Below are 25,818 nucleotides of genomic sequence, written 5' to 3'. Positions count from 1 at the left end.
CTATTTACCTCGGAAATATAGTAGGCCTATGTAGGGATACAGCACTGGGAATCCGGTTGATTTCATCGCTTAAGAGAGAGGTACATTCATATTCATCTATAATTACAACACTTTTATTCAGAAAATGCCATGCTTTTTAAAATGGAAATCTGTGTTTGTTTGACATTTAGTTAAAAATAAAGAAAAAATGTTTAATCTTGCTACAAATTCACATGAAACGGGAAAAGAGGACCGATTTTCATGAATCTATATATACGACGGGTGTTATTTATCACTTGGTGTTCAACGCTCACAGAAGAACTGTCCTCGATTCAAAAAAACATATGGACTGCCTATTAATTACACATGATTTTGGCAGAACAAAACAACAATAAACATATGCATTATTCCACTACATGTTGGGTTAATAAGACCAGAAACTGCCTGTTGTTTATATAAAACTATTGATTGAATCACAATTAATGTGTTATCCGGACCGAAAATAAACAGGCATTCAGATACTATAGGTCTTATATTCACGTCGATACAATTTTCAAATGTATTTGCCGTACTTTTTCTCTGTGGAATCACAATGCAATTTTCTAAAGCAGTTCGCATCTCTGTGCATCTACCGAGAAATTGACACACTCAATAATTTATACCGTTTACAATCATGTAGGCCTCCACAAAGTTGCTGCCCATGACGCACGCAATTCATTAACAAATGGAAGTAACATTGATCAAATGTAGAAAGAATACACTTCAATAATAAAATACCGGTATTTTAAAGAAATTATATAACATGACAATGAGCCAGTAGCTATACGTTTTGAAATTCAATATTATATCAATCGGATACGAACGGTGTTTCTTTGAGATTAAACTTACTAGTGGACTAACTAAATATATAAGGGTTTCAATATTTACGAAAATATAAATGTAAAAGGCTGGCCAATCACTTCGAATGTGTCCCAATATCCTAAATTCACGTTAGAATGGTCTTTCCATTTGTTAAAAAATATTATGTTACAAGTGCGTACGACAACACACGGTAGGGTGGTACTCAACACATCCTGTACAGAATGTTATTTAATTCTGTCGTCATATCTTTGAAACCATATGGGCCTCGGCATAATTTTCTAATCTATGGAGAGCATCAGTTGTTTAAAAATCGGTGTGATTATATCATTTTATGTGTTGTTAACTACGTCTCATTTGGCATAATATCTATTCCCGTGTGACCATGATCTGTTATTAATATCCTATGCAATTCTCAGTAGAATGCAGGCTTAATATGAGCTTTATGTTTTATATTTGATTATTGAATTTTGAGGATAGCTTACCTATCTGATCTATATAATTTACTCATGTTTATTTGCCTTGACAATAGTATAACATGTTCATATATTATTTAAATTGATATAGCGCTGCGTTTGTATTTGAGAACAATTATCTTACATATGCGTTATATATACATAAACGCAAAATATTATTTTAAAGACAGGAATTAAATTATCAGAATAGTTTAATGAGTGTTTGCTTACTACCAACTTGTTGAATGTATGTATAGATATATTTAAGTTTAAACAGGCCTAACGATAGAAACATACATAGCCTAACTATTTCGTCTCAAAATGCATAATAAATTACATTTCTCATACTAATGCGGCACTAAAGGCAATACAATGCATCGATTGCTGGTATGAGAGTTCTGTGGTTCATATCGGATACACTCGCCAACACGAACCTAACTTTCTCAATATCTTCGTCCAAAACTAACGGATGCCAATAATATGCTTCCGGAACGCTTACCGTATTCTGATTTCCGAAATCAGAGCTTTCATAACGCCGATTGTGAGTGGCTTCTGTACAGTTTCAGTGAGCTCTTATTCTGTCGGGTAGTCCCGATTGGTTCCTACGAGGACGCAACGCAAGCGAGTTGACCAATGGAAGACAGTTTGAGTAATATCGCTTGTGATTGGTCAACTTGCGTTGCAATTACAGTTACAGTTTCATCTCAGTGGGATAATCTTTAGTTGGATGTTGAGTATAATACATAGACCTGGTGCATCTAATGTGATTAGGTACGCCAAATAATGGGAAAACGTTGGGCTGGGGGGAAGGTGTCTTAAACGTTGATTATCGTTGATACCGTACAATGCACCGATAATGGTAATTTGGTTGCTAATATTTCTTCTGTCTAAATTATCGAGAAACTATTACATTGGCAGTTGATTGCAAATCAACTGTTGCGTGTCTATTAACTTTATGGGCGTTCACCCACACTCCAAAGGTTAATAAGCTATTTTTGTATACTCTCTCCCATCACTCATCACTTGAGAACTAGTTTCCTAGCAGTAGAACTATTTAAATGCTCATTTTGAGTGTCAAAGCTGGGTCAAAGTTGACATGTGTCCTATTTTTAACTTAGATTTAATAGGTGTGTGTTGTCATTTCCGCTGCTTCAACGAAAGGTATAATTTTGAGTGCCGGCAGCTTCCGCTGACTCAGTCCAAATCTTTCAATAAGATTTTTGTTTAATTGATGGTTATTCGTTGCCATGGAAACACAGCGTCTCCCTGAGGCAATATGGTATCAAACATTGCTCCTTGAATATTGTAACCATTATTTTAAAAATGCAGATTTTTGGGAGTATCTTAAGCCTATTAAAAAGTAAATTAGAATGGTCTATCTCTACATGGCGTTATTGAAAGACGGATGTAGGTCTACCTACTTCATTATAGTCTAAGATTATCTGATGATTTTCAAATTATTTATTCAATTGATTGTGTACTGTGTTGAGCAAACTCATCGGACATACTATAATTGCAAGCGAATCAAGAGCATAATTTAATATTATTGTAAACAGACGACATCTAATGAGTTGATAATACATGACATGATTGGCGTGTACAGTGCTTATGTGTATTCACATGACTGGATAGTCTCTGTAAGTGTGTGCACTAAAAACATGGACATCTAGGCTTATGTGTATTCACATGACTGGATAGTCTCTGTAAGTGTGTGCACTAAACACATGGACATCTAGAACTCTAAATGCATTTGCATAAAACACATGGTGCATTTCTTTATAATGTGCATTAAATGAGTCTATGTTCATTAAAATACATTGACGGAGATGGTGATACAGTAGTCTTTTATGTGCATTAAACACCTTATAATAAATGCATCAAACATTGATATGATAATTCATGTTGGCATATTGATTGTAAAAAGTGCCACCTATGTATGAAACATAATATGGATATGATTGTGGTTTTGTAATTAATACACAGATATTCAAAATAAAATGATATTGGTTCCTGCCTTATACCGGTTGCGTAGCCCCAAAATAAGATAGGTAATGTAGTGTACGTATTCGGTATTCCACCAACAAACACTAATGTTAATGTTTGTGAAGACGTCATTTGGTTCATCCGAAATCATTTTTGTTTTAAGTTTTACGTTAATTTGTTAGAATGACAATATAAACCGAGCTCGACTCATGTTCTGACGCTGAGAGGAAAGATATAACAAGACATGTGACTTTGTGACGCGTGCCTTGACAATCAATTACTAGTGCCCAGGGGTAGGCTACAGATTGTGCCAAGCATCGTAACGTAAAGCATCTACGGGTGTTTAACAAACATTATACAGTTGCTGTTTTGGCGCCCCATAGTCGAGTAGGCCTAACACATCAACATTTTTAGGTATCCGTCAGTGGGAGCGAACTTACATACATGTTTACAGCTGATACTTCTCTTATCAATTTGGATGCGTCAGAAGGTCAAGAAGATGAGATTAAAGTCAATCAATATCCAACAAAATAATACAATGACCAATCGGTATCGATCTATTCAGACAATTTTGATAGGTCACACAGAAAGAAATCAAATTATCAAAATTGACGGTCAAACCATGGAGCTATGCTCCATGGTCAAACAGAGACAACTTGATGCATGCATCGATTGTGGTTTTGATTGGTTCGAGGAATATGAGTGACCAATTGCTACAATTTTGTAGAGAAATGGTCGAAATACCGTACACTTCCACGTACACTCTACTGACTCATATATGTTAGTGAACATCACGTTGCTGTTGTTTAAACCGACAAAGATAGCACCGTAGGTTCATGTCTTTCATAATATTTCTCATTAATGTACAATAAACCAACAACCGAACTGCTAAACGGATTGGAAAAGATCAAATGAATTGATTATTCTTCCTCAATGGACATTTTATACAGCAAAATCGAATCTGTCTCAGATTATAGTATAACCGTCTCATTGTAAAATAGGATTTTTTATGATAACTATAATGTTACATTAATAACTAGTCCTGTTTTACAAATAAAACTGTTGTCCTTTCCTCTGCAATTTTATTCTCAATATTTCATCCTGTAACTAACTTATGTAAAAAATATCGTAGACTCGTATTTTATGCATAAAGTTTCAATTTCATGTATGTAAATATTTATGTTCATTATGCCTAAGCCTCGATTCAGTGCTTTATTTTATTATCATTGTAGATGAGCGTGAACGGTCCATCAACGACTTGTTACCAACCATAAGTAGTTCAGGAGGTTTGGTAATACACTACGATGCCTGAGTCAATTATATCGATTAATATGCGGGCTGTGTAGTATGTAAGAAAGATAGTCCTACTTATAGTTCTGTCATTCAAATCGTATTAATAGACGCTATTTGGAGCCTAGTCGTTGTACAAATTGCTCAAATAGACAATGGGAAATATCATAATATAGTAATTCTGCACAGGTAATTTAAATCCGCTATTATTTAGATATATTATAATTTATTTTGAGCGTCTCAAACAAGAATCAATGGAATATTGAATTCTTGAATCTTGAGTTAGCACAAGACAAGAAATAGTGTATACGGGACTGTCATAAGGGTACACTTTCTTTTGGAAGCCTATGAAAACCCCTATTAACGGGACGCGTTCCAGCGAAGCGAACGAGGTGCAGATAGTAGGCTCTAACAAACAATAGTCAACCCCTCAGGGTAACCAAAGTGACGCTTTCTATTTAGCGAACAAAGTGCAGTGGTGTAACACGTCTAACCTTATTTCAGGGGACACCCTATTAAATAAACACTTTTTGGGTCCCAGGGGTGTCTGCATAAACTGAGGAGTTCTATACTGTACAATGATGCCGAATACCATTATAAAGTATCCGTTATATATTTTACTCCGGTAGTATAACATGTTGATATGCCCATTAGGGCCTACATGATGAGTTTGACAAAAACCATGCTATTCTTTATACGTGCACCATTTGGAGCAACTAATGTGTGACAAGTGATCTTATGGTAACCATGGGCGGAGCAGGGCGTCTTTGAGAAGTAGTAAATATAGGGTTAGGCCTATTTGTCATGATGGGGTAGGCCTTTATTCACAATGATTCCGATACTAAGAATCACATAACTACAGACAAAATCGTTTGTTTCCTTCACTACAACAGCTGTAAACAAGCACTATTAAAGGATAATATCCAGTGGCCAACACGACGCATATATTTCTTTGAAAGGCATATCGATTTTTTTGTCAAAGACCCCATGCTTATGGAATTAAGATTAAACGTCAATTAGTAATAAGTTGAATTTGAATACAGAACGAATCGTTGAATAGTGTGTCTAAATGTTCTGTAATACCTGTACTAATCAATAATCTTTCTGTTCAAACAACGACAGCTAAAGTTATCTCTAAAATATCGACTTCCTCTCGTGATTGCTACTTGCTAGATTATGTAAAAAAAGTAAATTATCATGGTTTAATCATAAAGCTATAATGGTTCATTGAGAGTATAAAACAAACGCAAATCAGCATTGACTAGGTCTACCTTTGAGTTTCTATTGAACAATCCAAAAAGAATGGGTTTCTTCCTAACCGGTTTTAAAAAAAGATCGCATTACAGCTAAAAATTGCTTCAGAATTGGTTCACGAAAAACCTGTCGTAAAAACCGGTATTTGACGATAGTCCGGAATCAACCCGATTTTTTAAATACCTGATTGAAAATCGATTCTTTTTAGTGGAACTGTTTCTGTTGGCAACAAACTCTTTTAAAATACGGAATTTAAATCCAAATTGCTCAGTAGAAACGGGCCTCTATACAATCACTTGCTCAATGGAATATTGGACAATTTTTTACTTATAGTCCTTTTAAAATAAACTTTTTAAAAATGGTGCTCATTACAAAAATATTTGTTTTAAACGATTACGTTAGTTGATTAGCATTTTGTTAATTTACTCACCAAAATTATTATATTCCGTTGTTAAAGAAGCTGCACCAGACGGAGATGCTTTTTTCTTGAACATGTCGCCGTCCTTAGAATGGGACTTGTGCGAGTCCTTGCCGAAAAACTGAAAACAAATTAATTTAACTGCATAAAATAAATTCCGTATGTATTATCCTATAATTCATGTAAATTAGTAATCCAATGACAATATGTGGACAGGACCTTGTTTAGTAGAGAAAAAAGAAAACTTTCTTGTGGTAAAATTGGCAAATAAAAGCAATTCACAGATAGGTTGGAACAAGTCATCGGACAATCCGGCGATAAATCCACCTGATGCGAAATGACAAAAGCGAATTATACGACGGTACGGTATATAATTATAAACAATGCAAAATTAATAAAGTCTCGCATTTTTTGTAAAACAGTGGTTCGTCCAATATCAGAGAAATGAAAATGAAGAAAGGCGTGAAAATGTACAAACCTTGGCTATCGATGCCATACCCTAATATGCATATGAAAGCATTGAACGAATATGTAGGCTGTGGTGTATCGGTTGTTATGTGCGGAACAGCAAATACAATCCTATACTGTACACACTTAAATCCTGTCTTTACAACGAAGGCGTACGCAATATAAGAACAGACTGAATGTGCTGTGAGCACTCACTCATTCATTCAATCATAGGTCATGACCTCTAGTATTTCCTTTGCGATTGGCTATCCCCGCTATTTACATTCATTTAACTTATCTTCTGTTTTTCATTTAGTACTCATCATGAGGGTATCATAGTCCAATTATTCACACAATACTGAATTAGCAATATTGACGAGTTAATCAATAATATTGTAAGCCTACATGTAGGGCCTAATTATAAGTCATCAACCGACAGAGTATATACTTTTAATGGAATTTACAATATTAACATTTTGAATGTAAAGATTGTTCCCTCACTAATTTGAACTTCTTGTCATTTTTTGTTTGTATCAGTGTGGCATGAGGTGCGTACGTCTTGGACATAAAGCGTGGTTCCCACTAGCGACGCAACACAAGGACGTAACGCAATGCAAGTGAATTGACCAATTACAAGCGATGGCTTATTCGCTTGTGATTGCTAACTGTCTATAACTTCGCTTGTCATTGGTTAAAACGCTTGCGTTGCGTTTACGTCCTTGCGTTACGTTCTAGTGGGAACCAAGCTTTCGTGCGCGAATGCACACAGGAAGTGACTATTATCATTATCAAATAGACTTCATATGTTTGTACGTATACAGTGCATATGACGTGCAAACAAAACGGCGCAGATTTGTCTTGAAAAGAAAACCTTAGCTAACTAGATCAGTATTGAACTTTTGTTAGTTTTTTTCTGAAATTCGGGCGCGTTGTTTTCTCATACACTCACCACCCCTCCTATTCCTCAGCAGTGGATACATGATGCAGTCATGGATGAATGGGATATTGGATCCTTAATTTAAATATTATTTTTAAAAAATATACCATACAAAAAATTGGAAATGATAATTATTACACCAGGAAAAAAATTCACTTTAAAAAAAATTTAAAAAAAAAGAGGCACTGCCCGGATTTGAACCGGGGATCTCCTGTTTACTAGACAGGCGCTTTAACCAACTAAGCCACAGCGCCGGATACACGAAAGGGGTTTTATTTTACATCTTAAATAAAACTGAGGGCAGTATATAAAATGTTAGTTATGACGCGCCGAAATTGCATTAAAAATACGCCTTTGTTTCAATGAGCCAATTTATATAAGCTAATAATTAATTATTATAATAATTATTTCATAATGTGTAAATATATAGATAATGCAACAATTAAATTAAAAGATGGGATATTTTATAGGGCCTGTCGCAGTCAATGGTTCAAATAAACGCGGGTTCTATGTATAAGGAGTAGGTAGGCCTAAATAAATAAAGTTCATGAAAAAGAACATTAATAAAGGTAAAGGTAAAGGTAAAGGTATTCATATTTGTCCTCAAGCTTAACTGGAAACTGAGGAAATTCGGATTAGGCCCTCCACGGACCCACGGCAGCCAGCAGTGCAGCGCCTACCAGATCAGCACACCGGGAGACGATCCCCTACTCTTTTCAAATAGTGTACCAAACAAGTTCTTTAACGTGCACTGTTAAGTACACGGGACCAACGGCTTTACATTCCATCCGAAGGACGAGACAATGAGAGTAAAGCATCTTGCCTAAGGATGCAATTAGTATGGTACAGATAACCTCGAAATGCCTATCACACATGCTAGTCCGATATTACCATTACACCATCACTCTCCAGTATATACAGCACCCGCCGCGATGTGTCGCAAGTTGAAGTTCCAGTGTTTATCAATAGTACGTGGTTAATTATTGAGATATTTACAATGTTTTGAACTTATCTCAATTAATAATAATGTTATCGGATGATGCCCCGTGATATCGTTAAACGATTCATGAAGAAGCTCACAGTCTATACAAAGTAAACAGTGATAATATACAAAACTGATAATTTATAAAGTATAAACAATGCTGGTCTATGTGTAGGCTATGTACCGTATTTTTATTTAGGAAAGGCATGGAAATGCATCATTCCTCGTATCGAAGACCAGTTTTAAACCAGGGTCCTATATCGGCTAAACATGTACATGTGGCAAATAACCAGGAGCAGATTCAGCTTGGGAAGAAATTAGAAGCCATTGAGAAGGAATTAAAGCACAAACTTCAGGCTGTGGAACATGCTAAAATGGTTTTCATAGGCCGGAATATTAATAGAAACAACTTGATTCGATCCACAAGTTTGGATGGTGTAAACTCTACGTCAGAAAATATACTTCACGGACTAACAGAGGACATTGTGCATAAAGATCGACGTATTTCAGTTGGAGGAAGATTTTTATATTCACACTATCATGGTCAAGTGAATGTGGTATCAAACCCGGACGACATAAAAAGCACCACGACGTCAAAACCACGGCATTTCTTACCTGAATTGAATACACATAGCAGCTGCCCTAACAGTCCGCTTATTGGACGAAAGTCAAATCCGACTAGATTTAGACCTGCGTCAGAAACGTCGCCATTCTTGACGAGGCGTACACTTTTAGTGAGAGAGACAAGTCACGCAAACATGCTTCAATAGTTGATGTTAACGAATTGGAACATGCATGATCATCAGGCTGGTATCCTATTTTTTTCAATGGCTGATGCAGTATTAATATCAAATGTGTTTTCTATTTGTATAATGAATTACCAGAAGATTGATATTAATTAAAAATCACTGATAAATACTATTTCGTTTCTAACTTGTTTATTTTAGTGATTTATGTTATCTGGCTTTAAAAGTCTGAGGGATCATCTGCTCGAATAGGTATATATGCTTTCTGTGAAAACTTTTGCAAATGTTAAACATATGAAGTTGTGTCTGAGACAACAGAGTGGCACATTCAAAAAGGAAGAGAAATAAAGCTATATTTACGACGTTCACATATGATGTCCATTGTACAAACAATTTCATTTAAATATACTGTCAATACAAACGTTTCCCTGAATTTAACAAAAATTTTTAAATAGGTCATTTAAATATCTCATCATATTAATTCATCTTGAATCGAAAAAAATAAATTATTCACAAAAACGTAGGGGAAAAATTAACCATAAGTCCATTGTTTTGAAGACAATTTAAAAAGTATTTGGATTTATTAATGATGAAATAACAAAGCATATTTTAAAGTTGCGAAACAATACTCTCAATTTTAAAATATATATGTTTAACAATTTATTATGGTGCCGCGGCTTTAGCCAGCTATATCCTTAGAGGACCACGCATTCAGAAGCTATATCAAGCGGAAAGCTTATTATCTACGGCTGACATTTTCGGTATTTTGTAAACTCGACTAATTGATAGGTCCAAGTTGCTGGACCCAAAAAATGTCTGGGAAAAGAGAGTCTATGAGGCCTCACGGTTGAACGATTTTGGATTCTCGCCCTGGTTAACTTGACTTGAGTCAAGATGTACTGAGGACTGCATGTCAAATACACGGGAAAACATTGTATTGAAATTCTTTGAAAAAACAATCTTTTTATTTAATAAATTAAAAATAATGTAATATCATATTTGATTGAATTTTACAATGTTAATATACGGTATAAAATATATTACTGTACTAATATAAAACCCGTAATTTTTAAAGTTCATACAATTGCAATTTTTTTTTTACTTCGTTAGTGGCTAAACACGACGATGTTTTGGACCATATATTTCAAAAATTATACATGTCAGATTTTCATAATTCTTTATTTTAAAATTGATACAAAATATCAACAGGCAATGTATGCTATTAACTTTTAATGTTGCATCGTTATCCCTTGCTAGGTAGTAGGCCTATGTGAGCCGCGTCAAATTAGGGAGTAATTGATGCTCCTACCATGGACCTATAAATATTAGATAGATCCATGCTCCTACCCTGAAATATGTAGCCTACAATACTGTAGTTTAGTTTATGATTATTTGTTCTGTACAGTAGGCCAGACTATATTTACACAAAATGTTTACTACTGATTGTTAAACCAAAATAATTGATATGATAAAGCATTATATCTGAAGAAAGAACAATGATTACAATTTTTTAGTCAAAAATTTGAGCGGCGTTTTTTGTAAGAAATATTTCTTATTATCCTAGATTAGAGAGTGCATACCGTACCTCCACCTACTGTAATATTCTTCTACATAAGATTTCTCCGGGAATACATATATATTTGTGTATGTCTTAATGCTGTGTGTGATTTAGGCTAATTTCACTACAAGCATGTGTATGCGAATTTAGTTTAATGGTTATGAACCAGTCTTTCAACTAACAATATGTATCAGTTGACTAACAATAGAACAGCAACGCCAAAACAAACGGGTGAATTTTAAAAGAAATATTTTAAAACTACTCTTATTAAAAAAACCTGTAAATAAAATCAAATTATGTTTTAAAATTACAAATCACAAATTATAACTTGCCTCTTCTTGTACAAAAATGAAGTTTTTTAGATAAGCAGGTCTCGAGAAAATGCAATTTCAGTTTACTTGTTACTTTAAGACTGCTCACCGACTTTTGATTTTTAATTGGTAAACAGGGTTACATCAGGTGGTTAAAATCAGTACCGAGATCTAACCAACTTAATATACCATCGAGTAAACATTCTAGAAATAACGCGCGATTTACCGAATTTTGCCCTTACGTAAATTTATATATAGAAGAACAAGTAATATTGGCGACGTTGGCGTACCATATATACGAAAAACAATTTTACGTTTTGTATGTCGCCGTCGCACATGTTCATTTTTGCTGGCTTAAAACGTTAAAATGACAATTTTATTTTTGTAATATAAAAACTTTACAATTTTGATATTATTCTGATAAAGTATTGAAAGCTGTTACCATGCCAGATATTTTTGAAATTAAAAGAATTGGTGCAAAATTATGTGATGTAGCTAGGCCCTTGCCCGAGCGGTTTCGGGCATTGTTTACTTTACGAAACCTGGGCGGAGAGGCCGCGATTGACTACATAAATGAATGCTTTTCTGACCCGTCAGCCCTGCTTAAACATGAATGCGCATATTGTTTAGGACAAATGCAAGATAAATACGCCATACCAAAGCTTATTACGGTGTTAAAAGATACACATCAAGATGCTATGGTTAGACACGAAGCAGGTAATTAATAAATTTAGTGATATATTTATAAAATTAATAAAATAGAATATTTCATTTATACTGTAGTAATTTAGAAAATTATTTTCTAATTATGAATTGTTTTGTGTGGAGAAAGAAGGCCTACACCCTACAGAGTAGGTAGTATAGAATAAATTTAATTGTTTTATATGGTCATCATACTAATATACGCAGAGTATCTTAGGTGCTACTGCAGTTTCGCACCACACTGTTAAATCATACAATTTTGGGCCATTATGTAACATGTTTCCATGATTTAGCCACTGTTATATTTACCTTTATCACAACAAAAAATGCCTTTCAAAACAGCTCCATTTCCGCGAATACCTCGATCGAACTGTGGCCATTTTAGAATCAGAAAATTGCCAGAAATCAATGTATGTTTTATTTTCTGTTTTTATTTTTAAACTGCAAAGAGCTAGCTGTACATATCAAAACGGCGACGATATGAGTCTGTACATAAAACATTGATAGGACCTATTAATATGAATAATAATACTAATATTAATAATGAAATATTAATTAAACATCTCTTGTGCCAGCTGAAAATATTTGTTGCCTTTCAAAACTAAATAGGCCTAGGCCTATATATGTGTAATCGGATTTTATAACACTGGCCTCTATAGTTTCTACATTTTTTGGGGAAAATGAAGCATACATTCTGGCAATTAAGTGATAAATAAAAGATGGCGAACATTTCGCCGTGTGTTGACATCGAGTTCAGTGTATTGTTTAAAATGTTTTGAAAAGTATTGTTATTTAAAAAAAATTACTTCGTAAGTGGTCGAATCGTATAAACATGTTACATAATATTATGTTGTGAGTGTAACAAAGAAAAATTTAGGTGAGAAATCGAAGATATAACGGTGTGGTGCGAAACTGCAGTAGCGCCGTATCTTACTAGTTAATAGTTTAGTATTTTTGTAATGATATCTAGTACTGTACATACAATGTACATGTTAAATAATTTTGTAGTGATTTTAGGTATCACTGTAATGGCCTATAATAATATTATAAAACAAGCACGTCGACCGTTGTCCATGTCAGATCCATGACCTGTCTATATCCAACAGGAGGATAGTCCGGTCCGCTGGATTCCATCAGCAGTCGCCGGTCTTCACTTGGGGAAGTGCCGGCGGTAGGCGGTAGCTACACCCTCCAAGAAGCATAGTCTACTAGTAGCAGCCGCTGTTCCTTTGACACGCGGTTTAGACGAAAAATGTCCAAGACACGATAGTAACACTCTTCTCTAGTAGTAGCATTGCAATCACATTGTATTCTGGTGATATCCAAACTGTGGACACGGTGGTGGTGGCTGTCCAAGACCTCAACAACTTCAAATGTTGGTCCTACCTTGGCCAGTCCGTGAGTGGGGCCGAATGGTCCAATCCAACAATCCCGATTACTCAACCATCTCGTGATCAGCCAGAAGCCTATCAAATTTGGCCGTTGTCGACGAGTAGCCAGGAGCCACTCCCAAGCCCATTGCACAACCATGCCTCATCAAGTCATTGATCTCGCGTTCGATTGGGATACGAGGTTGGATCGCCAAACAGTGCAATCCAGCCTAATACTTCCACAGACTGGAGGCTGCTTCTCAGCCAAACCGCTCGCTCCATGTCCCAGAGGGCCGCATGTCGAGAAAGTTGTAGATCTCTCTGTAACCAGTCAAACCACACAAGGCCGATGTCCCATGCACAACCAGTGGCACAGCCATTCGCGCTTGGTCAGTCGCTCTCCTTGTGCTTTTCCATATGCTTATAATGTGCTGGCCGTACAAGGCTGCCAGATGTCTTCATGTATCTTCCCTTTCTTGATGCCCGCCACTGCCATCTGGTTGAGTGCCGGCCACGTTCGTCGGTTTCTTGGCTCCAGCAGTTTAAAACTTGGCTGAGCATGCTTCTATTATTATTATTAACTAAACCTTCCCCTGATGCAAAGAAAGGAGATCGATAATGCTACTGTGAAGTTAACACACATAAGCTTTCCTTATTAGTTCCACTGTCCTAATAATTACACAAGTAGTAGAGCATGACCAAGTAAGTTGTTTTTGGTTTTTTCGGTTTTTGGTTCTGTCCTTACCTTCTTGGTGCCCTGCTGCAAATAGACCGGATCGGGCAGCGCCGAGGTCCCATGTTAACATCTGCATACCCCGTATATGCAAATCAAGCTATTGTGGCAGCGGCCACATTCAGCGGAAGGGGTGGTCTGTTCACCCACTGGGCGCCGTTCACAACCTTCTTTTCTTTCCAGAAGCAAGTTAAAATTAGTTAAAATATTGTTAAACTTTTTATTCTAAATGCGTCAACCGTCCGCTTCAACACCACAAAACATCACTTATCACAGAGGACGGTCTTCAGTTTCGGAATAAACCTAATTATTATTTTGACTTAAATTAAAGATATATTGTCCCCCTAAAAATGTTTTATTTAATTTGTGTTGAATATGTTATTTCATGTCACGTAAAGTTATTCAATTTGACCAAAAACTGGATTGAGAAAAAAAAATGATTTACATAAAAAAAAATGATTTACATAAAAAAAAAAAATGAAATTAACCATTTCGTTTGTCTTTCTATAAGTGAAATAATACATTTTTTTTTTTTTTTTTTTTTTTTTCTTTCTTCAAAATGGTTTATTAAAAGATTTTATTCTTCATTTTTCATGTTTCATGGGGACAATACATCTTTAATTTAAAAATGTATAAAATAAAATGTACAATTAAATATTAGAATAAAGTTAAATATAATGTTAGGATGTACTTAATAAAATGTTATATCATAAAACCTTACTGGGCCCACAAGGTGATTTCGGGCCCTGCTGGACGTAGATTTTTAGTATGACCCGTTTTATATAACTATATTTAAAGGAGAAGCTCTTGGTGCCATTGGCTGTGATAGTGTGGTTCAAGTTTTAAAAGAATATAGCAATGATCCTGTAATTGAGGTGAGGAAAAATTAATAAGTGAATACAAAATAATGTTTAAATACCTAATTAAGCCAAACAACAAAGTGATAATGTACAGTAATTATGATGATAGTACTTGTTTGTAAGCCACATACAGAATGAAGTCACAATTTTTTTTACACATTATGGAGCATTCATTTCATTTCCATTAATTTGGATAGTACATCTAACATACAACACACAAAAAAAAAATTCACAAAACAACCTAAAATATCCTAAAATAAACATAATCACTATTTTATTGATTTGCACCCCTAGGTGCAACATGCGTAGATATATGTGGTCGATTATACTGGTCATTTATCTTTTTTAGGTTGCTGAAACATGTCAACTAGCTGTAGAACGAATAAAATGGCTTAACAGTCAAGATAAAAATGAAAAATTAAGTCAAAATCCATTCAAATCTGTTGACCCAGCACCACCATCTACAGAAGATGACCTGGCACTTCTTCAACAAAAACTTTTGAATGAGAACTTGCCCCTATTTGACCGTTACAGAGCCATGTTCTCACTCCGAAATATCAACACAAATTCTTCAGCTCTTGCATTAGCACAAGGTGAGGTTGTACAGCATTTTATAAAGTTATAAAGGTCTTCAGTCTTGTTGTACTATTATTATATTGTCGGAATTATATTAGAAAACTTCGTTTCACATAAGGACATTTTAGAACTGGTTTTATTGAAGTACAGTATGTCCTATGGCAAGAAGTTGTCAAGAAAATTCTTTGATAAAATGAAAAAAGAAGATCATAGATTACACTCTCTCTTACCTAAACCTCCCACACACAACCATCAGCTCCGACGCGTTAGATCGTTCACCCTCCCCAAAGTTCGGACACAACGCACAAAAAACTTAATTACTTTCCACGGAGTTTTCAATGATTGGTGAATGATCAGAAACTGAGTTATGATAAGCAAATTGTGAACCCCTTTTGGTTTGTGTTACTGGATAGACTATGATGGCCATTGAAAGACTGATTTGTGGACTATGATATATTTTAGTATTACTTGTTTGGACTGTGTTATACTATGTTTTTTTTTATATATATTTATTATTATATTTATGTCAACTTCATCACTGTTTACAATAAAGGAAATAAATAAATAAATAAAGAAGTCTGTGGTTCCTAGATTTTAAGGTTTGCAACATTCTGTAAGCCTGTTTTCCTGTCGACGTTATTCGACGCTATCATATGGTCGTTGATTGTAAACAGTTCAACGACGATCGTTTGAAAACGATCAAGTTGAAGTGATAACGATAGCGTGTACTTTTTTGTGTAAATCGTTAACATTTCAAAGTTTACGTAGAAGATTATTGTTAACGATAACGTGACGACAGAAAAACAGGCTTAAAGAAGCGTTGTCACAATATCCATAGAGAGAGAGAGAGAGCAGCCGATTGAAGCCATTTTCGGTTCTCCAATTAATATAAATTGGGCGGAGAATTAAATTGCAGTAATTGTTAATTGTACATGTACACAAGTATCATGGTCTCTTGAAAGGTCCTGGGGAAAATATTGTATAGATGTTTATAAGGCTCATGTGCACTTGTATGTTTTTTCTTCTAGGCTTAAAGTGTAACAGTGCACTCTTCCGTCATGAAATAGCATACGTCTTAGGCCAGATGCAAAACCCAGCAGGTATTGAACAGTTGAAAGAAAATCTGAAACTAAAGGATGAAAGCCCAATGGTTCGTCATGAATGTGCGGAAGCCCTAGGCTCCATTGCTGCTGATGAGTGCTTACAAACATTGCAAGATTTCAGTCAGGATAAAGAAGTGGTCGTAAAAGAGAGTTGTGAAGTAGCTTTAGATATGTATCAATATGAACAATCTCAAGACTTTCAATATGCAGACACTCTAACTAAACTTGAATAGCAAGATTCTTTTTAACCAATTACAAGAAATATATATATAAATCATACTGTCAAATTATTGAAACAGTGCTCATATTCAGAACATGATCTCATAATCGCATCGAACATAGCTCATTAGCGAAAGTTCCATATATTTTAGTTGTATGAAAAAATGTCTTTGGTGGGATTTGAACCTGCGACCTCTCACTTACAGGGTGAGTATCACACCACTAGACCACAGACCGGCCATATATAGTATTATCACAGAATTTCAACCACCAGATACATTCTCTCATACAACAAACGACCTCACAATCAGTGGAAGCTTAACTAGTCAGAATAAATTCCAACTTTAATACGCAATGGTTTTTAAAAATAATATTGTGTACAGTATATTATTAGTTATCCGCACCTTGGCGGATAACTCATTGTGATTGTATGAGATCATCATAAACTTTTTTTTCTGTATTATTGGTTATCCGGACTTGGCGGATAACCCCTTGTTATTGTCAGGATCTTTTTTTTCTATCTTATTCTTTTTTCTTTCCACAAATTTAATTTATTATATGACCAGAGTTTTTTTTTATGAATTTCGTGTATTTAACATAGATCGAAATCCATTTAACAATTTAAATTGAAACTTAGCAAAAGTGTAATTTATATCATGCGTTAACTTTATGTGGGAAAAAATGGCATAATTTTGACGAATTTTTTAAAATTTGAAGTGCTCGTATGACGTGTCGAAATTGTTTAAAAGTTGGTAAAATGGCTGGAAAAACGTTTTTAGCGCTACGTGCGCACCATGCGATGACATGAAAGGCGTAGAAAGTTGATAAGAAATTGCAATACACTATATGTAGTATGTATAAAGTATATAGGGCCACAGTAACGTTTTTCTGTGCGCGATAACCTAACTCGTCCATAGTGACGTGTTCAAATATAGTTCTCCTTTCTTTCCACCCTATTATGAGATTATGATCCGAATATGAGCACTGTTTCAATAATTTGACAGTATGATTTATATATAATTTACACAGTGGTACGCAACACAATTGATTTATATTTGATATGTATATATATACAATTACTGTGCAGAGAATTAGCAGAATGAATGCTTATTTTGAAGAAGCCAAATTATGTGCTGTGATGTTTATAAATTAAATTTTAAATTAAATGCATGTTTTAAAAGTACAGAATATTAACCATATGGTGGGTCCAACCAGGCTTCCCCTAAATTTGGAAAAATACAATTCAAATAATAGAACATTAGATAAAGTTCAATATTAAGGCCCCACCCATATTTAGGAAATCCTGGTTTTAGAAATAGAGTTTTTACTCTGGGACAACTTTAATTAACTAATTTCCTATATTAAGGGGCTTGTGAACTGACCTATTTTTTTTCCTAAAATCAACTATCAATTCACATGTTTTGTTTAAATTAATTTTAAGGTAATGGTCTTTACACCAATTAGTGAAATGGTTTACAACATTATAGTAATTGTTAACAGATTGGTTATTATTTATTAGACTAACAAGGACAGTGTCATCTGCGTATTTGATTGCCATGCAGTTATCATACAGGGCACGGCAATCGTTTGTGTAGTAAATGTACAGCAGGGAGAAAGGACACACCCCTGTGGCGAACCAGTGCTATTAAAGATGGTAGAAGAAGATGTTTTATTTACTTAAACCTCATACGTTCTTCAATCACTATTTCTTTGATTAAATTAAAAGTCAAATATCATTTCCGAGTAATATTTTAATTCAAAAGTGAATACAATACATTATTACAAAAGAATATAATATAACGCTTCCTATAATGCATGCTAAAATTGGTTAAATAATTGTATTATTCATCCCTTAATAATTGCTAATTACCATGCAATATTTATGTAACAATTATGGGAACTGAATTTAATAATATGCACCTTTATAGCAGGAAAAGCAAAATAAATAAAAATCTACAAAAAAAAACAACTATTTGCAGCAAATAGTCATAGAAAGTGATAAAATAAATATAAATTAAATAAATTTGGTTACAAATGGCTGGATGTAAATTACAAAATACAAACATTTAAAACTATTTATCTGGAAATAGTATATAGAAACTAACAATTACACTGCAATCATTTTAAATAAACATTAAATTGCTTGTAGAGTGCACGCCAACTCTACTAGATGATTTAAATGAATTTCTATTTAAATAGACATGGAATTTAGAATAAAGAACAGATATTAACCACATTGAGATTCGTCATAACAAGTTTGCCTCCCAACAAAATGAATGGTAAGTAACACTAGCCTAACACTTGGAGAGGTAATGATTAGAAGTAAAAGAAAAACACCAAACAAATGTTTAGGGTTTAGAACCTATAACCCTACAACACTGTACCAACTTTGTATATGATTTAATACTTTGAACATGTGTATGAATGAGCTTTTTACCCAACCAATCAGGACTGTGCTAATGGATGCCTGTTCTTTACTCACTGGTATGGAATCATTTTTAAAATTTTCAACTTCTATTTGTGTACATTTACAAATTTTAACATAAAGAGGAGTACAAAACATGGGATTACCAATGAATATTTTAATATTGTAATAAGAAATATCAAGAATGTTCATGTAGTAGCTTATATGAAAATGTCCTTTGACCAAAGTTTATACATACTCTATAGTACTAGCTGATATAAAATGTCAAATGCTTTGGCTCATTTGTATCAAAACCAGACTTTATATAAAAATCTTCCCATTATTATTATAGAAAACGCTAACTGTACTAAACAGTTTATCATAGGCCAGAAGTAGTCTTTCATTTACCTTGTCCAAAGTAGTAATAATACACTTGTTTGTTTAACCTCTTTTTAAAATTTTGAATTGGATCCAATAAGTGATAAAGAAGGTGGAAAGAATGTATTTCAGTCCAACTAATGGAGAGTGGAATGTTTGAGAATTTGTACTGGATTGTGGAGTTCTGTCTTCTCTAATGTTTTATCTTACTTATCTTTGTCAAATTTTCCCCAGTTACATGAAACTTAATACAGTATTTGTAAGTTAAATCGGAAATTTCAGTGCGTTTTATGTGCTGCTTGCTACACACTAAGAAAATCAACTTTGTATTGTACTATGACTTGTGACCAACTTAATCTAAAAATTATCTTTACATTGCAGTATCTTTTTATATTCAGTAAAAGATTATACAATACTTTCAATCTACTTTAATTTCCTTATAAATTAACATGCTTTGTATTGATATTAACATCTGGGATTACAATATTTTTCCTCAATTATTATTAGTATATAATTATTCTTGATTAAATAAAATGTATTACCCTAGTATTATACAGTCACAATTTGTTTCGATTTAGATAGCAGTTCTACAGTAAAATTCTTTATAAATTGAATATATTTAGTTTGATTACACTTATTTAACACATAGTTTAACCTCTACATATATATTCCCATTAATTCATTCAATTGTTCAAAAAATTTCAACGTATTGGTTTTCCTTTCTCGGAGCCAATTTTCACTCCTTAAAGATATTTGTCCTCTGATTTATTCCACTCAGCCTTATTTTTTAAAACAAAAATGCCATTTAATTCAATCACACACATAATGTCAAATTACATTCAGTCAGCAATGATACAAAACAAAAGAAAAAGTCTTCAGCAGTGAGCCTACCATTCCGGGTCAGATGATTCTATTTATCTTCGTCTTTAAGGTCAGGGTAGAGCTTCTCGGATTGGAGAGCAGGCTCCACTTCTTCTGGAGCTGCATCTCTGACATCAACTCCTTCTTTAGCTGTGACTGGTGCTGGTGCTGCTGCACTAGCAGCTGCAGCTCCTTCGTCATCTATGGCTTTACTACTGTTGCTTACGAATTCCTAATGAAGGAAGAAGAGAAACAAATTGGTTAGCAAGTGCTACTTAAATGCTATAAATTAACCTGGATCATATAGTTAATATTGATTAAAAGATTTAAAAACTTAGTTTTATACACAGAGCAATTAGGATTCAAAGACCATACTTGAAAAAAGTGAAAATAATAAAACATATTTGTTATTAAAACACACAAAATTGCTATTTGGTGCTGGTTAAATTACCATTCTACTCATTCAGTTTACATTCTTTAATATTATTAAGGCACACAGATACAAAGACAAAACTCCATTCAGCTTCAAAGATTCAATCTTTGACCCAATGGGTTGGACGACATCTAGTTAGTATATTTTTATGCATTGTACTGGCCATTTAAAACGATTTCTTGTATAGTACTGTAATTGCACAATAAGTCAATGTAAAATACTACAATACTGTAGGCCTATGTTTTCAGAGTAGAATTAATATATTAAATATTCATAGTTTTATATACTTTAGTGCAAAAGAAACATAAACAAATTATAAAACCATTGAATTAAGATGTCAAAATATATATTCTTTCATGCACAGATTATATTTTTTACATGGTTACAACCCAATTCTTTTCATAAGAGATATATAAACAGTCTATAAACATTTCCAGAAATGTTCTATGTATCTACAATATCAAGCACATGCTAGCTATATAAAGTATGGAGAGTATAAAATGATGGTATCTTGTAATATGCTTAATTACAGTATTAAATATCTATACTTTATAATATATCTCAGCATTTCCATGTTGACATCTCAGAAAAACTCAAAAAATGAGAAAGTAAATGAAAACACAAACAAAATGGTGAGTAACAGCAATGCAAACAACAAAATGTTTAGTGTAGCAACAGTCACTGAAGTAATGTGGTAGGGAGATATTAATAAGTGATGTAGTGGAAAGGTAGTTGCAGGGGCAACAGTCACTGAAGTAATGTGGTAGTGTAGCAACAGTCACTGAAGTAATGTGGTAGGGAGATATTAATAAGTGATGTAGTGGAAAGGTAGCAACAGGGGCAACAGTCACTGAAGTAATGAGGTAGGGAGATATTAATAAGTGATGTAGTGGAAAGGTAGCAACAGGGGCAACAGTCACTGAAGTAATGTGGTAGGGAGATATTAATAAGTGATGTAGTGGAAAGGTAGTTACAGGGAAAGTGGCACTACGAATAAATATCGGGTTGCGATACATTTTGAAGAAACTTAATATTATTTATAAGGTAATTTTATAATACTGCATTGAAAGCAATGTTAACTTATAAACAATTAATCAGAAAAGCTTTACTATTGGTTAAGTAGCTAAAGGTAAAAGTTGTTATAATTATAATATATGCTAATATATAATGCAAACATATTTTGTAATTTATAGAGAATCCCACCATTAAGTTGAATAAAAACTAATTTTTACAAATAGTAATCCGAAATAAGGAATTTTTGAAAATACATACATATAAAAAAACTTTTAAAACAAAAAATCAATTAAAAACAAGTACTAGGAACATAGTGTATTATGTTTGCAACATTTAATTAAAAAACAAAATGTGTTAAGGAATTAAGAAGCAGGCTTAGACAGTGGTGCTTATATTATTATGTCCGTACCGCATAAAAACAGCAGAACTTACATTCACAAAGCGCTGGTAAAAAACGGGAAGCAAACATATAAAATGTAAATTACATGTTAGTAGCATATATATCACATAACAAACACATTATTAATACTTTACATACATATATTTACATTTATAATTACAAACATCTTATAATGAAAAGGCACATAAAATGTCTCCTGATATATAAAAACATAATTTTAAAATAAAATTTGAAATTGAATGGATAGATATTAGAGAGAATTTTTATAAGTTGCAATATCAAAAAACAAATATTGTTCACAAATGTGTATGATTATTGGATTACAACTATGCAGAATACTATATTTATTCACAAATACTTTCAATAGCATAAATATTAAATATCTTATTATTGTGAATTGTTATCTTTTTTAAATAATTGAACCATAATAATAAAGGATAAGGTTGATGTAACACTCTACAACCCATCATGTGAAACAGGGTAATAAAGGATAAGGTTGATGTAACACTCTACAACCCATCATGTGAAACAGGGTAATAAAGGATAAGGTTGATGTAATACTCTACAACCCATCATGTGGAACAGGGTAATAAAGGATAAGGTTGATGTAACACTCTACAACCCATCATGTGAAACAGGATAATAAAGGATAAGGTTGATGTAATACTCTACAACCCATCATGTGAAACAGGGTAATAAAGGATAAGGTTGATGTAACACTCTACAACCCATCATGTGAAACCGGGTAATAAAGGATATAGATGTAATACTCTACAACCCATCATGTGGAACAGGGTAATAAAGGATAAGGTTGATGTAATACTCTACAACCCATCATGTGAAACAGGGTAATAAAGGATAAGGTTGATGTAATACTCTACAAACCATCATGTGAAACAGGGTAATAAAGGATAAGGTTGATGTAATACTCTACAACCCATCATGTGAAACAGGGTAATAAAGGATAAGGTTGATGTAACACTCTACAACCCATCATGTGAAACAGGGTAATAAAGGATAAGGTTGATGTAATACTCTACAACCCATCATGTGGAACAGGGTAATAAAGGATAAGGTTGATGTAATACTCTACAACCCATCATGTGGAACAGGGTAATAAAGGATAAGGTTGATGTAATACTCTACAACCCATCATGTGAAACAGGGTAATAAAGGATAAGGTTGATGTAATACTCTACAACCCATCATGTGGAACAGGGTAATAAAGGATAAGGTTGATGTAACACTCTACAACCCATCATGTGAAACAGGGTAATAAAGGATAAGGTTGATGTAATACTCTACAACCCATCATGTGAAACAGGGTAATAAAGGATAAGGTTGATGTAACACTCTACAACCCATCATGTGAAACAGGGTAATAAAGGATAAGGTTGATGTAATACTCTACAACCCATCATGTGGAACAGGGTAATAAAGGATAAGGTTGATGTAACACTCTACAACCCATCATGTGAAACAGGGTAATAAAGGATAAGGTTGATGTAATACTCTACAACCCATCATGTGAAACAGGGTAATAAAGGATAAGGTTGATGTAACACTCTACAACCCATCATGTGAAACAGGGTAATAAAGGATAAGGTTGATGTAATACTCTACAACCCATCATTTGAAACAGGGTAATAAAGGATAAGGTTGATGTAACACTCTACAACCCATCATGTGAAACAGGGTAATAAAGGATAAGGTTGATGTAACACTCTACAACCCATCATGTGAAACAGGGTAATAAAGGATAAGGTTGATGTAACACTCTACAACCCATCATGTGAAACAGGGTAATAAAGGATAAGGTTGATGTAACACTCTACAACCCATCATGTGAAACAGGGTAATAAAGGATAAGGTTGATGTAATACTCTACAACCCATCATGTGGAACAGGGTAATAAAGGATAAGGTTGATGTAACACTCTACAACCCATCATGTGAAACAGGGTAATAAAGGATAAGGTTGATGTAACACTCTACAACCCATCATGTGAAACAGGGTAATAAAGGATAAGGTTGATGTAACACTCTACAACCCATCATGTGAAACAGGGTAATAAAGGATAAGGTTGATGTAACACTCTACAACCCATCATGTGAAACAGGGTAATAAAGGATAAGGTTGATGTAACACTCTACAACCCATCATGTGAAACAGGGTAATAAAGGATAAGGTTGATGTAACACTCTACAACCCATCATGTGAAACAGGGTAATAAAGGATAAGGTTGATGTAATACTCTACAACCCATCATGTGAAACAGGGTAATAAAGGATAAGGTTGATGTAACACTCTACAACCCATCATGTGAAACAGGGTAATAAAGGATAAGGTTGATGTAACACTCTACAACCCATCATGTGAAACAGGGTAATAAAGGATAAGGTTGATGTAACACTCTACAACCCATCATGTGAAACAGGGTAATAAAGGATAAGGTTGATGTAATACTCTACAACCCATCATGTGGAACAGGGTAATAAAGGATAAGGTTGATGTAATACTCTACAACCCATCATCTGAAACAGGGTAATAAAGGATAAGGTTGATGTAATACTCTACAACCCATCATGTGAAACAGGGTAATAAAGGATAAGGTTGATGTAATACTCTACAACCCATCATGTGGAACAGGGTAATAAAGGATAAGGTTGATGTAATACTCTACAACCCATCATGTGAAACAGGGTAATAAAGGATAAGGTTGATGTAATACTCTACAACCCATCATGTGAAACAGGGTAATAAAGGATAAGGTTGATGTAATACTCTACAACCCATCATGTGGAACAGGGTAATAAAGGATAAGGTTGATGTAATACTCTACAACCCATCATGTGAAATAGGGTAATAAAGGATAAGGTTGATGTAATACTCTACAACCCATCATGTGAAACAGGGTAATAAAGGATAAGGTTGATGTAATACTCTACAACCCATCATGTGGAACAGGGTAATAAAGGATAAGGTTGATGTAATACTCTACAACCCATCATGTGAAACAGGGTAATAAAGGATAAGGTTGATGTAATACTCTACAACCCATCATGTGGAACAGGGTAATAAAGGATAAGGTTGATGTAATACTCTACAACCCATCATGTGAAACAGGGTAATAAAGGATAAGGTTGATGTAATACTCTACAACCCATCATGTGAAACAGGGTAATAAAGGATAAGGTTGATGTAATACTCTACAACCCATCATGTGGAACAGGGTAATAAAGGATAGATGATGAAATTAAAAGTGGTAAATTGATTTAAACACAAATATATCATTCATAAAAGTGTACGATTATTAATTACTATGGTGCTATTAGCCGGAAGTACTACTACATTTTACTCAAATATTTTATATATATTATATCTATTATTTTATATATTATTATTTATAAGGTAGTAGTAAGTAATAGGTTGATGAAATACTTTGGTATACATAATTTGAGTAAAGTATATTCCAATGATACACGATTCTGACACGTGTAAAATAAAGAAAAATCATAATTTTACATTTCAGGAGACAGAAATATTT

General features: G+C 33.9%; 3 protein-coding genes and 1 non-coding gene across 7 annotated transcripts in view; 1 reads left to right on the top strand and 3 right to left on the bottom strand.

Annotated features, from left to right (window-relative positions):
* Nucleotides 1-6,874, bottom strand: part of LOC140052598 (cAMP-dependent protein kinase catalytic subunit beta) — a 50,938-nt gene extending 44,064 nt beyond the window's left edge. The window contains exons 1-2 of the mRNA XM_072098237.1: nucleotides 6,716-6,874; nucleotides 6,250-6,358 (exon numbers count right to left, since the gene is read on the bottom strand). Of these exons, the coding sequence (XP_071954338.1) occupies nucleotides 6,250-6,358; nucleotides 6,716-6,733 (127 nt within the window). The 5' untranslated portion in view covers nucleotides 6,734-6,874. The remainder of the gene's footprint in view (nucleotides 1-6,249; nucleotides 6,359-6,715) is intronic.
* Nucleotides 6,875-7,801: 927 nt separating this feature from the next.
* Nucleotides 7,802-7,875, bottom strand: Trnat-agu (transfer RNA threonine (anticodon AGU)). Its single transcript has one exon. It is a non-coding gene; the product is annotated as a tRNA-Thr (tRNA).
* Nucleotides 7,876-11,547: 3,672 nt separating this feature from the next.
* LOC140052376 (deoxyhypusine hydroxylase-like) lies at nucleotides 11,548-18,517 on the top strand. Its single transcript, XM_072097962.1, has 4 exons — nucleotides 11,548-11,935; nucleotides 14,822-14,898; nucleotides 15,233-15,476; nucleotides 16,488-18,517. The coding sequence occupies exons 1-4, from the start codon at nucleotides 11,662-11,664 to the stop codon at nucleotides 16,793-16,795; spliced, it is 903 nt and encodes a 300-aa protein (XP_071954063.1). The 5' UTR covers nucleotides 11,548-11,661; the 3' UTR covers nucleotides 16,796-18,517.
* Nucleotides 18,518-18,591: 74 nt separating this feature from the next.
* Nucleotides 18,592-25,818, bottom strand: part of LOC140052375 (choline transporter-like protein 1) — a 29,718-nt gene continuing 22,491 nt past the window's right edge. For 2 of the 4 annotated variants that reach the window (XM_072097960.1, XM_072097958.1), the window contains exons 17-18: nucleotides 22,304-22,315; nucleotides 18,592-20,656 (exon numbers count right to left, since the gene is read on the bottom strand). In XM_072097960.1, the coding sequence (XP_071954061.1) occupies nucleotides 20,474-20,656; nucleotides 22,304-22,315 (195 nt within the window). In that variant the 3' untranslated portion in view covers nucleotides 18,592-20,473. The remainder of the gene's footprint in view (nucleotides 20,657-22,303; nucleotides 22,316-25,818) is intronic. The other 2 variants (XM_072097961.1, XM_072097959.1) reach the window with 1 other exon arrangement.

The sequence above is a fragment of the Antedon mediterranea genome, chromosome 6, assembly GCF_964355755.1.
Source record: "Antedon mediterranea chromosome 6, ecAntMedi1.1, whole genome shotgun sequence".
Taxonomy (NCBI): Eukaryota; Metazoa; Echinodermata; class Crinoidea; order Comatulida; family Antedonidae; genus Antedon; species Antedon mediterranea.
The sequence above is the reverse complement of the archived record's forward strand: the minus strand, read 5'-3'. Positions and strand labels throughout refer to the sequence as shown.

Coding starts and splice junctions, on each gene's coding strand:
- LOC140052376 (XM_072097962.1), top strand. CDS start 11,662: ATGCCAGATATTTTTGAAATTAAAAGAATTGGTGCAAAATTATGTGAT. Junction 11,936..14,821: donor TATGGTTAGACACGAAGCAG/GTAATTAATAAA, acceptor CTATATTTAAAG/GAGAAGCTCTTGGTGCCATT. Junction 14,899..15,232: donor GCAATGATCCTGTAATTGAG/GTGAGGAAAAAT, acceptor TATCTTTTTTAG/GTTGCTGAAACATGTCAACT.